This window comes from Coregonus lavaretus, assembly GCF_964263955.1.
Source record: "Coregonus lavaretus genome assembly, chromosome: 6".
In the NCBI taxonomy this organism is placed as follows: domain Eukaryota; kingdom Metazoa; phylum Chordata; class Actinopteri; order Salmoniformes; family Salmonidae; genus Coregonus; species Coregonus lavaretus.
In genome coordinates this window covers 37,324,976-37,338,350 of record NC_139993.1, presented here as the reverse complement: position 1 = coordinate 37,338,350, position 13,375 = coordinate 37,324,976, and the positions used below count along the sequence as shown (strand labels likewise).

The window sequence follows — 13,375 nt, the reverse complement described above, 5'->3', positions numbered from 1 at the left end:
TTGGGCTGGCCATGACAGGGTCTTGATCTGGTGGTCCTCCATTCACACCTTGATTGACCTGGCTGGGGAACATTGTCAGAGCAAAAGGAAGCAAGTTTTCTTCCAGGACAACCTTGTACGTGGCTTGATTCATGCGTCCTTCACAAAGACAAATCTGCCCGATTCCAGCCTTGCTGAAGCACCCCCAGATCATCACCGATCCTCCACCAAATTTCACAGTGGGTGCGAGACACTGTGGCTTGTAGGCCTCTCCAGGTCTCCGTCTAACCATTAGACGACCAGGTGTTGGGAAAAGCTGAAAATTGGACTCATCAGAGAAGATGACCTTACTCCAGTCCTCTATGGTCCAATCCTTATGGTCTTTTGCAAACCTCAGCCTGGCTCTTCTTTGCTTCTCATTGATGAAGGGCTTTTTTCTAGCTTTGCACGACATCAGCCCTGCCCCTAGGAGCCTGTTTCGAACCGTCCTCGCCGTGCACTTCACCCCAGCTGCCGTTTGCCATTCTTTTTGTAGGTCACTTGATGTCATCCTACGGTTGTTGAGTGACATTCGAATGAGTTGGCGGTCATCCCGGTCAGTAGAGAGTAGTTTTCGCCCTCTGCCGGTCTGTAGCTTTGTTGTCCCCAATGTCTGCTGCTTGACCTTGTTCTTATGAACTGCCGTCTTTGAAATTTTAAGGATGGAAGCAACCTGACGCTCACTGTATCCCTCTGCCAGTAAAGCCAGAATTGAACCCTTCTTTTCCTCACTCAAAACTTTTTTTTTCAACTCTTTTGGCATGGTCAATAGTTATTTTTTTAATTAATATTACTTTTGAGGTACTATTAGCACTGTTTTTGCCATCCAGCTGGTTCTATTGCAAGAGGATAGTGATGTCCACAGCAGTGGTTTTTATACTTTTCCTCGTTAAATAAGATTTGGTTCAGGTGATCACCTAATCAGTACCTAATTCCGTAGAATGAGGTGTGCCTGTGTTGGAATTCAACAGACACTGGAATGGAATGGCTGTCATACATGTAGAGATGCTGATTTAAGAATAATTTGCAGTGGTCTCAATTTTTTCCAGAGCTGTATATTTTTTGTGCGTATTGTATTAAACTGAAACAAGTTATTGTATGTGTAAGTGTCTATTTTTAATAAACCCTGTTTGATTTATATGTATCAAGTCTGGTAAGACGTTTGCCATTCTATTGCTTACAAGCTTTGTTATTATTTTATTGTCACAATGTATTAAACTTATGGGTCTACAATCAGTAGGGGACTCTCCAGATCTTCCTGGTTTTAACATAATTGAAATAATCGTTTGATACATGGAACTAGGAAGTATTGAATTGAGTGACATTTGTGTTGTCATTTGTGTAAATAGGGGAAAGCAATCCATTCTTGGTGCTTTTCTCTGCGCTAATGTTTTAACAGTATCTAATATTTATTTTTGGGTGATCTCTTTTTAGTGATTATTTTTTGTCTGCTGATAATTGCTTCAGGGTTGTTGAGTCTAAAAAGGCTACAGGATCCGTCCAACTGTTGTTTAATTCTGATTTATATAAAAGTTAATAGAAGCTTTTGAAATTGTCATTAATCATCTTGTTATTTGTAATTACCGCATTTGTAGCTTTATCTTTTAAAATCGTAACTGGTTAAGTCAAATAAAATCTGATCTGTGAATTAATTTGTAGTGTATTAGTTGATGATTTAAACTTCGGGAGGACATTGGGATATTGTTCCAGACTCTTTTCCAATCTGTAGTTTGTTTGCAGTCTTTAAGATCTGTGTTTCATACCGTAACTATTCCCATTGTAGATTTTTTAATATAGATTAGATACAAAACTTCCACTTGTGTTCTGGCTACCTAAAAAGTGGCTGGAATGGGAGTGGTTGACTCCATAAGTGCGCATAGCGGTTCTTAACAGTAAATAAATAAATACAAATGACGAACCAGGTAAATTATAATTATTTTTTTTAGGTCATGAAGGGATAATAAACCTTCATCATTCATTATGTCTGAAACTTTATGAATTCCTTGTTCAGACCATTGTTTAAAAATAATAAGTTTCCCTCTCAAAAGGTAGGGTAATTTCTAAATATTGGTGTTTGGGTATGCCATTGCACTTCCCAATTACCCAGTTTTTTGATTTGTTGCCAGGTCTGTATTGAGTGGGCAATGATTGGTCCAAACTGAGTACAGCAAAACTTAGAGGATATAAGGCAGAGAATGGTACATCTTTCAATGTAAATGGTGACACAATATTTTCCTCTATGTCCAACCAAGGAATACATTTATTTTGATCAAACCATTTCTTAAGTGGGCGGAGAACTAGAGACAAAGCATGTAACTTGAAGTTGGGTAAACCTAGATCTCCAAAACCTTTGGGTTGCTTGATCGTAGTCATTTTAAATTCTGGGACGTTTGCCTTGCCATATAAAATTCAAGACTCAACTTTGAATATTTTCCCAGTACCCTAATGGCGTGGGCAAAGGAAGCATGCTAACAAATAAATCTAGGCTAGGCAAGACATTCATTTTCACTATCGAAATTCAACTTCATAACGTTTTAATGTTAGATTAAACAATCTGTTGAGATCTGCTGTAATTGCAGTTGTGACTTGTTTGTAGTCCTTCAAACAGAGGGTAAAATGTCAATGCCCAGGTATTTAAAATGGATCACAATTGGCATCTTCGATTCTATATTGAGATTGAACATTGCTTTGTTAAGTGGGAGCAGAGATGATTTAGTGAGGTTGATCTTATAACTTTATATACAGTCGTGGTCAAAGGTTTTGAGAATGACACAAATACTAATTTTCACAAAGTCTGCTGCCTCAGTTTTGATGATGGCAATTTGCATATACTACAGAATGTCATGAAGAGTGATCAGATTAATTGCAATTAATTGCAAAGTCCCTCTTTGCCATGAAAATGAACTTAATCCCCCAAAAACATTTCCACTGCATTTCAGCCCTGCCACAAAAGGACCAGCTGCCATCATGTCAGTGATTCTCTCGTTAACACAGGTGAGAGCGTTGACGAGGACAAGGCTGGAGATCACTCTGTCATGCTGATTGAGTTAGAATAACAGACTGGAAGCTTTAAAAGGAGGGTGGTGCTTGAAATCATTGTTCTTCCTCTGTTAACCATGGTTACCTGCAAGGAAACCCGTGCCGTCATCATTGCTTTGCACAAAAAGGGCTTCACAGGCAAGGATATTGCTGCTAGTAAGATTGCACCTAAATCAACCATTTATCGGATCATCAAGAACTTCAAGGAGAGAGGTTCAATTGTTGTGAAGAAGGCGTCAGGACGCCCAAGAAAGTCCAGCAAGCGCCAGGATAATCTCCTAAAGTTGATTCAGCTGCGGGATCAGGGCACCACCAGTGCAGAGCTTGCTCAGGAATGGCAGCAGGCAGGCGTGAGTGCATCTGCACGCACAGTGAGGCAAAGACCTTTGGAGGATGGCCTGGTGTCAAGAAGGGCAGCAAAGAAGCCACTTATCTCCAGGAAAAACATCAGGGACAGACTGATATTCTGCAAAAGGTACAGGGATTGGACTGCTGAGGACTGGGGTAAAGTCATTTTCTCTGATTAATCCCCTTTCCGATTGTTTGGGGCATCCGGAAAACACCTTGTCCAGAGAAGACAAGGTGAGCGCTACCATCAGTCCTGTGTCATGCCAACAGTAAAGCATCCTGAGACCATTCATGTGTGGGGTTGCTTCTCAGCCAAGGGAGCGGGCTCACTCACAATTTTGCCTAAGAACACAGCCATGAATAAAGAATGGTACCAACTCATCCTCCGAGAGCAACTTCTCCCAACCACCAAGAACAGTTTGGTGATGACCAATTACTTTCCAGCATGATGGCGCCCAAGAAAGAAACTGATTAAACAGCATGATCATTACATAGGCGCACCTTGTGCTGGGGACAATAAAAGGCCAATCTAAAATGTGCAGTTTTGTCACACAACACAATGCCATAGATTTCTCAAGTTTTGAGGAAGCATGCAATTGGCATGCTGACTGTAGGAATGTCCACCAGAGCTGTTGCCAGAGAATTAAATGTTAACCATCGCAAATATGTGATTGGAACAGTAGCAACAGAACGTATAATGCAACAAGCGTGTGTAAACAGCATTGTTGTCTGAAAAGCATCTAAACAATGTTTTCTACTGATGGGAAATAAAGGTCTTCACAACTTTATTCCTCAATTTCACTTTTTATTGTAAAAGATAAATGCGAACTTCATCATCCAAGCATCACACAGAACACATCCAAACTCATTCCATAAAATCAGTCTAAATGACAGGTTGCGCTGACAAAAAACAAAACATAAGTTGTCGACCTAACAGCTAGACTTGTTTACAATGTACCACATCTCTGGTGAGCACAAGGGAGAAATGTAATATTGTTTAGAAAAGAGATGCGTGTCAGCTAAGCGAACAGCAGCTAAATTCTTTATGATGGGGGTTCATTTCATTTATGGGGGGTTTTCAAGTCCATGGGGGATAGAAATGGGGGAATGTATCGTGGGGGATATGATGCAGAAAATATTACTATGATGGGCGATTTATCAATAAATGGGAGGCAAACACAGGAGAAGTTTATAAGCTAAATAAAAATAAAACTCCTGGAAAGGGGGGTCTGAGCTGGCAACAATGTGGTACTGTAGTTACAATCTGATGCCGCGTTCAAAACAACTGGGAACTGGGAACTCGGAAATCTCAGACTTCCGTGCGTTGAAGACAACTGGTAACTCTGAAAAAAACGAGCTCCGACTGGGTAAAATAGTTTTTAATGGTCATCCGACTCGGAATTCCAACTCGGGAACACAGGCCTCTTTCTAGAGCTCTGACTTTCCGACCTGAAGATCACTGCCATCATGATTTGACCGCGTATTTTTCTCATCATAAATCAGTATAACCTTAAAAAAACTGGTGACCAAGAACCCGATGGTCACTCTGACAGAGTGGACAACCATCTCTGCAGCCCTCCACCAATCAGGCCTTTAAGGTAGAGTGGCCAGACGGAAGCCACTCCTCAGTAAAAGGCACATGACAGCCTGCTTGGAGTTTGCCAAAAGGCACCTAAAGACTCTCAGACCATGAGAAACAAAGATTCTCTGGTCTGATGAAACCAAGATTGAACTCTTTGGCCTGAATGCCAAGCGTCACGTCTGGAGTAAACCTGGCACCATCCCTACGGTGAAGCATGGTGGTGGCAGCATCATGCCGTGAGCATGTTTTTCAGTGGCAGGAACTGGGAGACTAGTCAGGGTCGAGGCAAAGATGAACGGAGCAAAGTAATAATATAATAATAATATAATAATAATAATAATAATAATAATAATAATATGCCATTTAGCAGACGCTTTTATCCAAAGCGACTTACAGTCATGCGTGCATACATTTTTGTGTATGGGTGGTCCCGGGGATCGAACCCACTACCTTGGCGTTACAAGCGCCGTGCTCTACCAGCTGAGCTACAGAGATATCCTTGATGAAAACCTGCTCCAGAGTGCTCAGGACCAGGTACATCTTCGAACAGGACAACGACCCTAAGCACACAGCCAAGACAACGCAGGAGTGGCTTCGGGACAAGTCTCAATGTCCTTGAGTGGCCCAGCCAGAGCCCGGTCTTGAACCCGATCGAACATCTCTGGAGAGACCTGAAAATAGCTGTGCAGCGACGCTCCCCATCCAACCTGACAGAGCTTGAGAGGATCTGCAGAGAAGAATGAGAGAAACTCCCCAAATACAGGTGTGCCAAGCTTGTAGCGTCATACCCAAGAAGACTCGATGCTGTAATCGCTGCCAAAGGTGCTTAAACAAAGTACTGAGTAAAGGGTCTGAATACTTATGTAAATGTGATATTTCCTATATGTGATATTTCCGATATTTCATAAATTAGCAAAAATGTCTAAAAACCTGTTTTCGCTTTGTCATTATGGGGTATTGTGTGTAGCATGATGAGAAAAAAACACAATTTAATCCATTTTAGAATAAGGCTGTAACGTAACAAAATGTGGAAAAGGTCAAGGGGGCTGAATACTTTCCGAAGTCACTGTACATACGGTATGCTACAGTATAAATTACAACACGATATACAGAAAATAAGGCACTTACTTTGATAGGAACGCACACATGTCCAAAGTTATTATTTGTAAGGAAAACAACAAAGGCAATGCGGACACCAGCCAAGGGGAAAAAGTTTGTGCAAGGCCTGTTCTGACTAGAGATGCACAAATGTCTTCATACTTGATCTGGGGAAACACTGGGGAAGTGCTGGGGCTCTCGTCTAAATGAAAAGTTCGTCCGGCTCAGTAAAGCCTCAAACATAAATTGTCCGCAACAGTGAAATGGGCTACTTCTTATGTGAATTAATGAGGAGGCGGAACACACCTCAATTCAAACTGTTGTTAGAAAATAAAACTTGTTAGAAAATAATTTGAAATTGACAAGTTGAAACATTGCCTATAGATAATTAGCAGGTAGCGTGTCTTGGTTTGAGGGCAGTGCGGGTTAACAGTCCTGTTGCGTAACAATCACATTTTGGAACAGTGAATGCATTCGGACATCACGCGCATAAAGAAAAGCTCACGCTGGGGCGAACATTAGAGGTACGTGGAACTCACACGTGAAAAAAGCCCTTTTGTGGGGAAAAACTCATTCTGATTTGCTGGGCCTTGCTCCCCAGTGGGTGGGCCAGGCTCCCAAGTGGGTAGGCCTATGATGTGTCCCTGCCCAGTCATGTGAAAGCCATAGATTAGGGCCTAATGAATTTATTTCAATTGACTGATTTCCTTATATGAACTGTAACTCAGTAAAATCGTTGAAATTGTTGCATGTTACGTTTATATTTTTGTTCAGCACAGATGCACTAACTGTGATGAAAGTAATATGTAATCTATCCTTAAATGACCATTGATATTGCGTTATAGGTCTGAATAATTTGAATATGTTTGGAGGAGTGCATCTTTGGTAACCGGACAAGAGGCGCTCTTTGGAAATGGGGATGGATACAAGCCGAATGGAGTAGCCTTTGAAATCACTGCAACACTTAACAAAGAGCTGCAGTTCGTTTCAGAACGGTTGGCAAGGAATAAGTTAGTCCTAAATATTTCAAAACCTAAAAGCATTGTATTTGGGACAAATCATTCACTAAACCTCAACTAAATCTTGTAATAAATAATGTGGAAATTGAACAAGTTGAAGAGACTAAAACTGCTTGGAGTAACCCTGGATTATAAACTGTCATGGTCAAAACATGTTGATACAACAGTAGCTAAAATGGGGAGAAGTCAACAAGGCAGGTCCTACAGGCTCTAGTTTTGACACACCTGAACTACTATTCAGTCCTGTGGTCAGGTGCCACAAAGAGGGACCTTGGAAAATTACAATTGGCTCAGAACAGGGCAGCACGGCTGGCCCTTTCCGCACATCCAAAATAATAACAGGAGCTGGCAAAAATAATGTACAATAGCCTACATAGATAAAAAGGAGATGCCCCCAAACTTCTTTTAATAAAGCTTTGGTGATTAAGATTTATTTCTAAGCGGTCTCATGAGCCAAAACATTTATGATAGCCTTGACTCTTGGCGAATGCATTGGGCAGGACAAAAAAACCCAGCCTTCATTAAGAGGGGAGGCTATGCTTGGTTTTTAATCAAAAAAGTTTTATGTTTCTAAATATGAGATTTACGGGCACAAAAAGTAAATATCTCTTGTTCCATGTACATATGGGCACTGTGCATCACGGCTGGATAGGCTGCGCTTCCGCTGTCAAAATCCATGCCATAACCAACCGCATTCCCGCTAAGACCAGCTTTTGGTTGGTCTTAAAATATCCCCACCAGCGCTGCCTGAAATTGGCACTTCGGTGCACGTTTTTAAAGACCCACCTCAGACATTGCCACCCATCCCACCTCAGCGCAAGCGAGCTCATTCAAGACAGGTAAACCCGAGAAGCCGGTGTTTGGAGGATACATTGGCACGGGTGTTCGCAGAGGGGCGGCAAACCGTGCCATTATCACTTTTACAGAACGGGTTACCAACATATTCAAATAATGATTGACATATTTTCACTAAAAACTTAATTTTTATATATTTATTCATACTACAGTGGGGAAAAAAGTATTTAGTCAGCCACCAATTGCGCAAGTTCTCCCACTTAAAAAGATGAGAGGCCTGTAATTTTCATCATAGGTACACGTCAACTATGACAGACAAATTGAGAGAGAAAAATTCCAGAAAATCACATTGTAGGATTTTTTATGAATTTATTTGCAAATTATGGTGGGAAATAAGTATTTGGTCACCTACAAACAAGCAAGATTTCTGGCTCTCACAGACCTGTAACTTCTTCTTTAAGAGGCTCCTCTGTCCTCCACTCGTTACCTGTATTAATGGCACCTGTTTGAACTTGTTATCAGTATAAAAGACACCTGTCCACAACCTCAAACAGTCACACTCCAAACTCCACTATGGCCAAGACCAAAGAGCTGTCAAAGGACACCGGAAACAAAATTGTAGACCTGCACCAGGCTGGGAAGACTGAATCTGCAATAGGTAAGCAGCTTGGTTTGAAGAAATCAACTGTGGGAGCAATTATTAGGAAATGGAAGACATACAAGACCACTGATAATCTCCCTCGATCTGGGGCTCCACGCAAGATCTCACCCCGTGGGGTCAAAAAGATCACAAGAACGGTGAGCAAAAATCCCAGAACCACACGGGGGGACCTAGTGAATGACCTGCAGAGAGCTGGGACCAAAGTAACAAAGCCTACCATCAGTAACACACTACGCCGCCAGGGACTCAAATCCTGCAGTGCCAGATGTGTCCCCCTGCTTAAGCCAGTACATGTCCAGGCCCGTCTGAAGTTTGCTAGAGTGCATTTGGATGATCCAGAAGAGGATTGGGAGAATGTCATATGGTCAGATGAAACCAAAATAGAACTTTTTGGTAAAAACTCAACTCGTCGTGTTTGGAGGACAAAGAATGCTGAGTTGCATCCAAAGAACACCATACCTACTGTGAAGCATGGGGGTGGAAACATCATGCTTTGGGGCTGTTTTTCTGCAAAGGGACCAGGACGACTGATCCGTGTAAAGGAAAGAATGAATGGGGCCATGTATCGTGAGATTTTGAGTGAAAACCTCCTTCCATCAGCAAGGGCATTGAAGATGAAACGTGGCTGGGTCTTTCAGCATGACAATGATCCCAAACACACCGCCCGGGCAACGAAGGAGTGGCTTCGTAAGAAGCATTTCAAGGTCCTGGAGTGGCCTAGCCAGTCTCCAGATCTCAACCCCATAGAAATCTTTGGAGGGAGTTGAAAGTCTGTGTTGCCCAGCGACAGCCCCAAAACATCACTGCTCTAGAGGAGATCTGCATGGAGGAATGGGCCAAAATACCAGCAACAGTGTGTGAAAACCTTGTGAAGACTTACAGAAAACGTTTGACCTGTGTCATTGCCAACAAAAGGTATATAACAAAGTATTGAGAAACTTTAGTTATTGACCAAATACTTTTTTCCACCATAATTTGCAAATAAATTCATTAAAAATCCTACAATGTGATTTTCTGGAGAAAAAAAAATCTCATTTTGTCTGTCATAGTTGACGTGTACCTATGATGAAAATTACAGGCCTCTCTCATATTTTTAAGTGGGAGAACTTGCACAATTGGTGGCTGACTAAATACTTTTTTTCCCCCACTGTATTTCATCCTTCCACAAGATATATTCCTGACACAAATCTAGGGTTGCTACTCAAGGAGGCTGATCGTTCGTTCTATCGGTTCCGTTGCCAGAGACGCGACCCAGTCGTTCAGTCTTTTTGTTCTGCATCTATGGACGCAACCCAGTCGTTCGTTCTAAAATGTTCCATTGCCATACTGGCTGCCAACATTCTTATCCCTTGCTTGCTAGCTAGCCAACTACGGCTAACTTACAGTCACATCAAACAGTGCAGCCAGAATAACAACGAAGTAGCTGCACTTGCATTTGTTTAAGCTGTTTATTTGGATACATCCTTAACAATGAGCTAATGATGCATGACTTCACCTGGCATAGAACATGTGCTCTCTCGTCAGGACACTGTTGTTCGAGAGCTAGCCAACAACACACCTAACACAATCACTTCAAAATAAAGCTGGAAAGACTTCAAACTAGTTGCACTTCGTTTCGTTTACCTGTTTTATATTGATAGTTCTTTGTATATATATCCATAACAATTATGCCGATTCATGATTTCGACTGGCTGAGAAAAGCTGCCTGCCTGTCTGTCTCATCCCGACATGTTCATCACTATAGGACAGCTGGAGATCGAATTTGAATATTGAAACAATGTTGTAAATGTCAGAAACCTACAGCAAGGTTTATACAAATCTCCGATATTGAAAACAAAATGTTAGTCTAAAAGAAATGTGAGACAATGTCTAGATGCTTTTTATAGTGGAGATCAAGTTTATAAATTGCCTGGCTGGGCTGATGAGAGAGTGGATTGCGCGGTCAGATGGAACAGAGTAAATAGGCATTTTAACGTCATAGATTTAGCTGGTGGTAACTTGTGGAATAGACACCTGCTGGAATGCAGTTTTAACCCACTAGCATTCATGATTAGACCACCCGTTGTATAATTGACAATAAAAGAATGGTCTCTTGGAAACATTTCTTGCACATCACTGGTACGTTCCTATGAAAACGTTAGGTAATGACCTGAGACTCTTAAAGGAAAGTGCTCTAAAGTTGTGTGAACGTTTATTGTTAGCTGGGTGGATAACCTTTCTATTTTACATAAATTGGTACTTAATCAGTCCAAAACTCAAATCACTATACTATCGAGGCACATACATAGGTCTGGCTTGTGTAGGCTATAGAATCGTTTCTATGTTCAAGCACAGTGTGAAATTGATGCACTGTAGCTACTGTAGGCTACTTACCTACTACCACGCACAGCACGTCCACCAAGACATACATCTTCTTTTTTCTCAAATCCATAATTGTTCTTCTGTTGATAGAGGCTGCCAGTTGATCAGACACGTGTTTGGAAACTTAGTTTACGAGTGCTGACATCGAGTCCGCTGAGTAAAAAAACGTATGCAAACAGCCAACCTGTATTGCGAGTTCTTCCGGAATTTAAGCTACTTTCCTACCTGCCCACAGATGTTGACACCTATATGTGCAATTTTGAAGTCCCAAATATGTCTTCCAAACTCACACTAGTCATCTCAATCGGCGACAGTGTTAAAATCTTACCCTCATATGTTGGTTGTAATGACAGGCTTGAAAAAGGAACCTTAGTTTTACAGTAGTTGAGGCGTCCGACAAGCCAACACAACCCTCCACGCCACAGATCCCTCCTTCCCACTTCCTTGCAGTTTTTTACTCCCACAATCTGACGTCGAATAGTAGTCCTACATTTTCTGTGCCAAGTTTGAAAGTAAGAATTCACACTGACAGCAATAATAAAAGAAAGCTGAGCAGAAGTCAGCCTTGCTGGTGGTAAAGCAGTTCGTTTGTCAGAGTAGCTTACAGTGGACAGCAGGTGATTTGTGTGGAGGCGGATGTACTTCACTGTATACTGTGTATTGATTGATAAATGTGCCATACAACTTTGGGGATATTTAAGAGCATTTCCATAGATCAGTGTAAATTTACTGGGAATTTTGGGGAAACCCATGGCACTACATTCATATTGACACGTGTGATAAATATTTTTTTATATCTTTAATGAGTCGTTATAGGATAATGCCTTGAGAGCATTCAAGGCAAGTAATAACTTACTGAATATATCACGCCAAACATGGCATTAACAATATCTTATATTCAATCATGACATAACCTAAATCTATCCACTCTAGCCAGTAGGCTAACGTTACAGACCTCAGCAGGCACCCATTGGAGCTGAGCGATATGAACAAAAATCCATATTACGATAAATTACCTGAATTTATGCAACAACAATAAATAGGATACGTAATAACATGAATGTGCACCGGTTTTATTTATGTATTATCCTTTAAACTACTACTACTACTAGTTTGATGGTTGTAGCCATCAATTGTCCCATCACCCATATTAACAAACTTATTTCATTTAAAACTTCACATTTCTCTAGTATAGGCTACTTAACGTAAAGAACGATATCAGCAAAATGCCAACGATAAGTGATCGGTATGGTTGGTGTTGATCATTTTCGGTTTATCGTCCCAGCTCTACACCCCATGCATTGTCAATACTGCATACTTGGATAATATTTGCATAGATTTCCATGCAGTGCCTGATCCTTAATTCAGTAGGCTATACAGTATTTAACAACATGCTATATTCCAACTCCTGTAACCGCTGCTGAAAGAGCAAAAAGCCCCAGGGATGCTGACTCACACATGACTGGAGTTGGCCGATTGACGCTGGGTAGTAAAAATTAAATTGGGTCCAAATGTGACATTAGTTGTGGGCATTAATCAAAGGGGGGTGGACCCATGCTGAGTAATGGGCTCAGTATGTGGAAACGTTAATACTCTGGACAGGACAACAGGACAAAACTTCCAGTCTTACAAATGCAAAGGGTCTTTTACAAATCCTGCTGGGATTGTACAATTAACATGACCAAGCAACAGCAGGACTCCAAGGAGCTGGGATAACTTAAGTGTTTCTGTTTCTTCATTAGCACTAGACCTAGGAGTAGACTTATGTTCTAGCCTGGCATGACACCCTACTAGCCTCTCTTATAACACAGCAGCTCCGTAGATAAAAACTACAGTAGCTACATACCAGGAGTTAGACATGCATCAGTAGATGAGACGATATTTCAGCATATATTTGTAAAAGTTTATATATAGAACATATGATACATATATTTTGAAGTACTTTGCATGTGGCCTTTGCCAGAAAACACAGTAAGACCCAATGAAAACCTCAGTGTGTTATAACAGAAACAAACTCAGGACATCTGATAGAAAAACAAAGAACAGTAAAAACAGTTTCACAATATAGCAGCCTGGGATCAGACATCCTAAGAAATGGTACTATCACTTATACTAAAAAAAATACATAAATACAACATGCAACAATTTCAAATATTTTACTTCAGTTCATATAAGGAAATCAGTCAATTGAAATAAATGAATTAGGACCTAATCTATGGATTTCACTTGACTGGGCAGGGGTGCAGTCATGGGTGGGTCTTGCAGGGCATAGGCCCACCCACTTGGCAGCCAGGCCCACCCACTGGGGAGTCAAGCCCAGCCAATCAGAATGAGTTTTTCCCCACAAAAGGGCTTCATTATAGACATAAATTCTCCTCAGATTTTTTTTTCCAGCTCATGAAACATGGGACCAACACTTTACATGTTGTGTTGATATTTTTGTTCAGTGTACAT

General features: G+C 41.2%; 1 protein-coding gene across 2 annotated transcripts in view; it reads right to left on the bottom strand.

Moving 5' to 3' along the window:
• The window catches only part of LOC311130609 (phospholipid phosphatase 2-like), a 41,930-nt gene extending 30,573 nt beyond the window's left edge, over positions 1-11,357 (bottom strand). The window contains exon 1 of one of the 2 annotated variants that reach the window (XM_084163392.1): positions 10,934-11,357. In XM_084163392.1, coding sequence (XP_084019518.1) covers positions 10,934-10,991 — 58 coding nt within the window. In that variant the 5' untranslated portion in view covers positions 10,992-11,357. The remainder of the gene's footprint in view (positions 1-10,933) is intronic. The other variant, XM_084163393.1, reaches the window with a different exon arrangement.
• Positions 11,358-13,375: the final 2,018 nt, after the last annotated feature.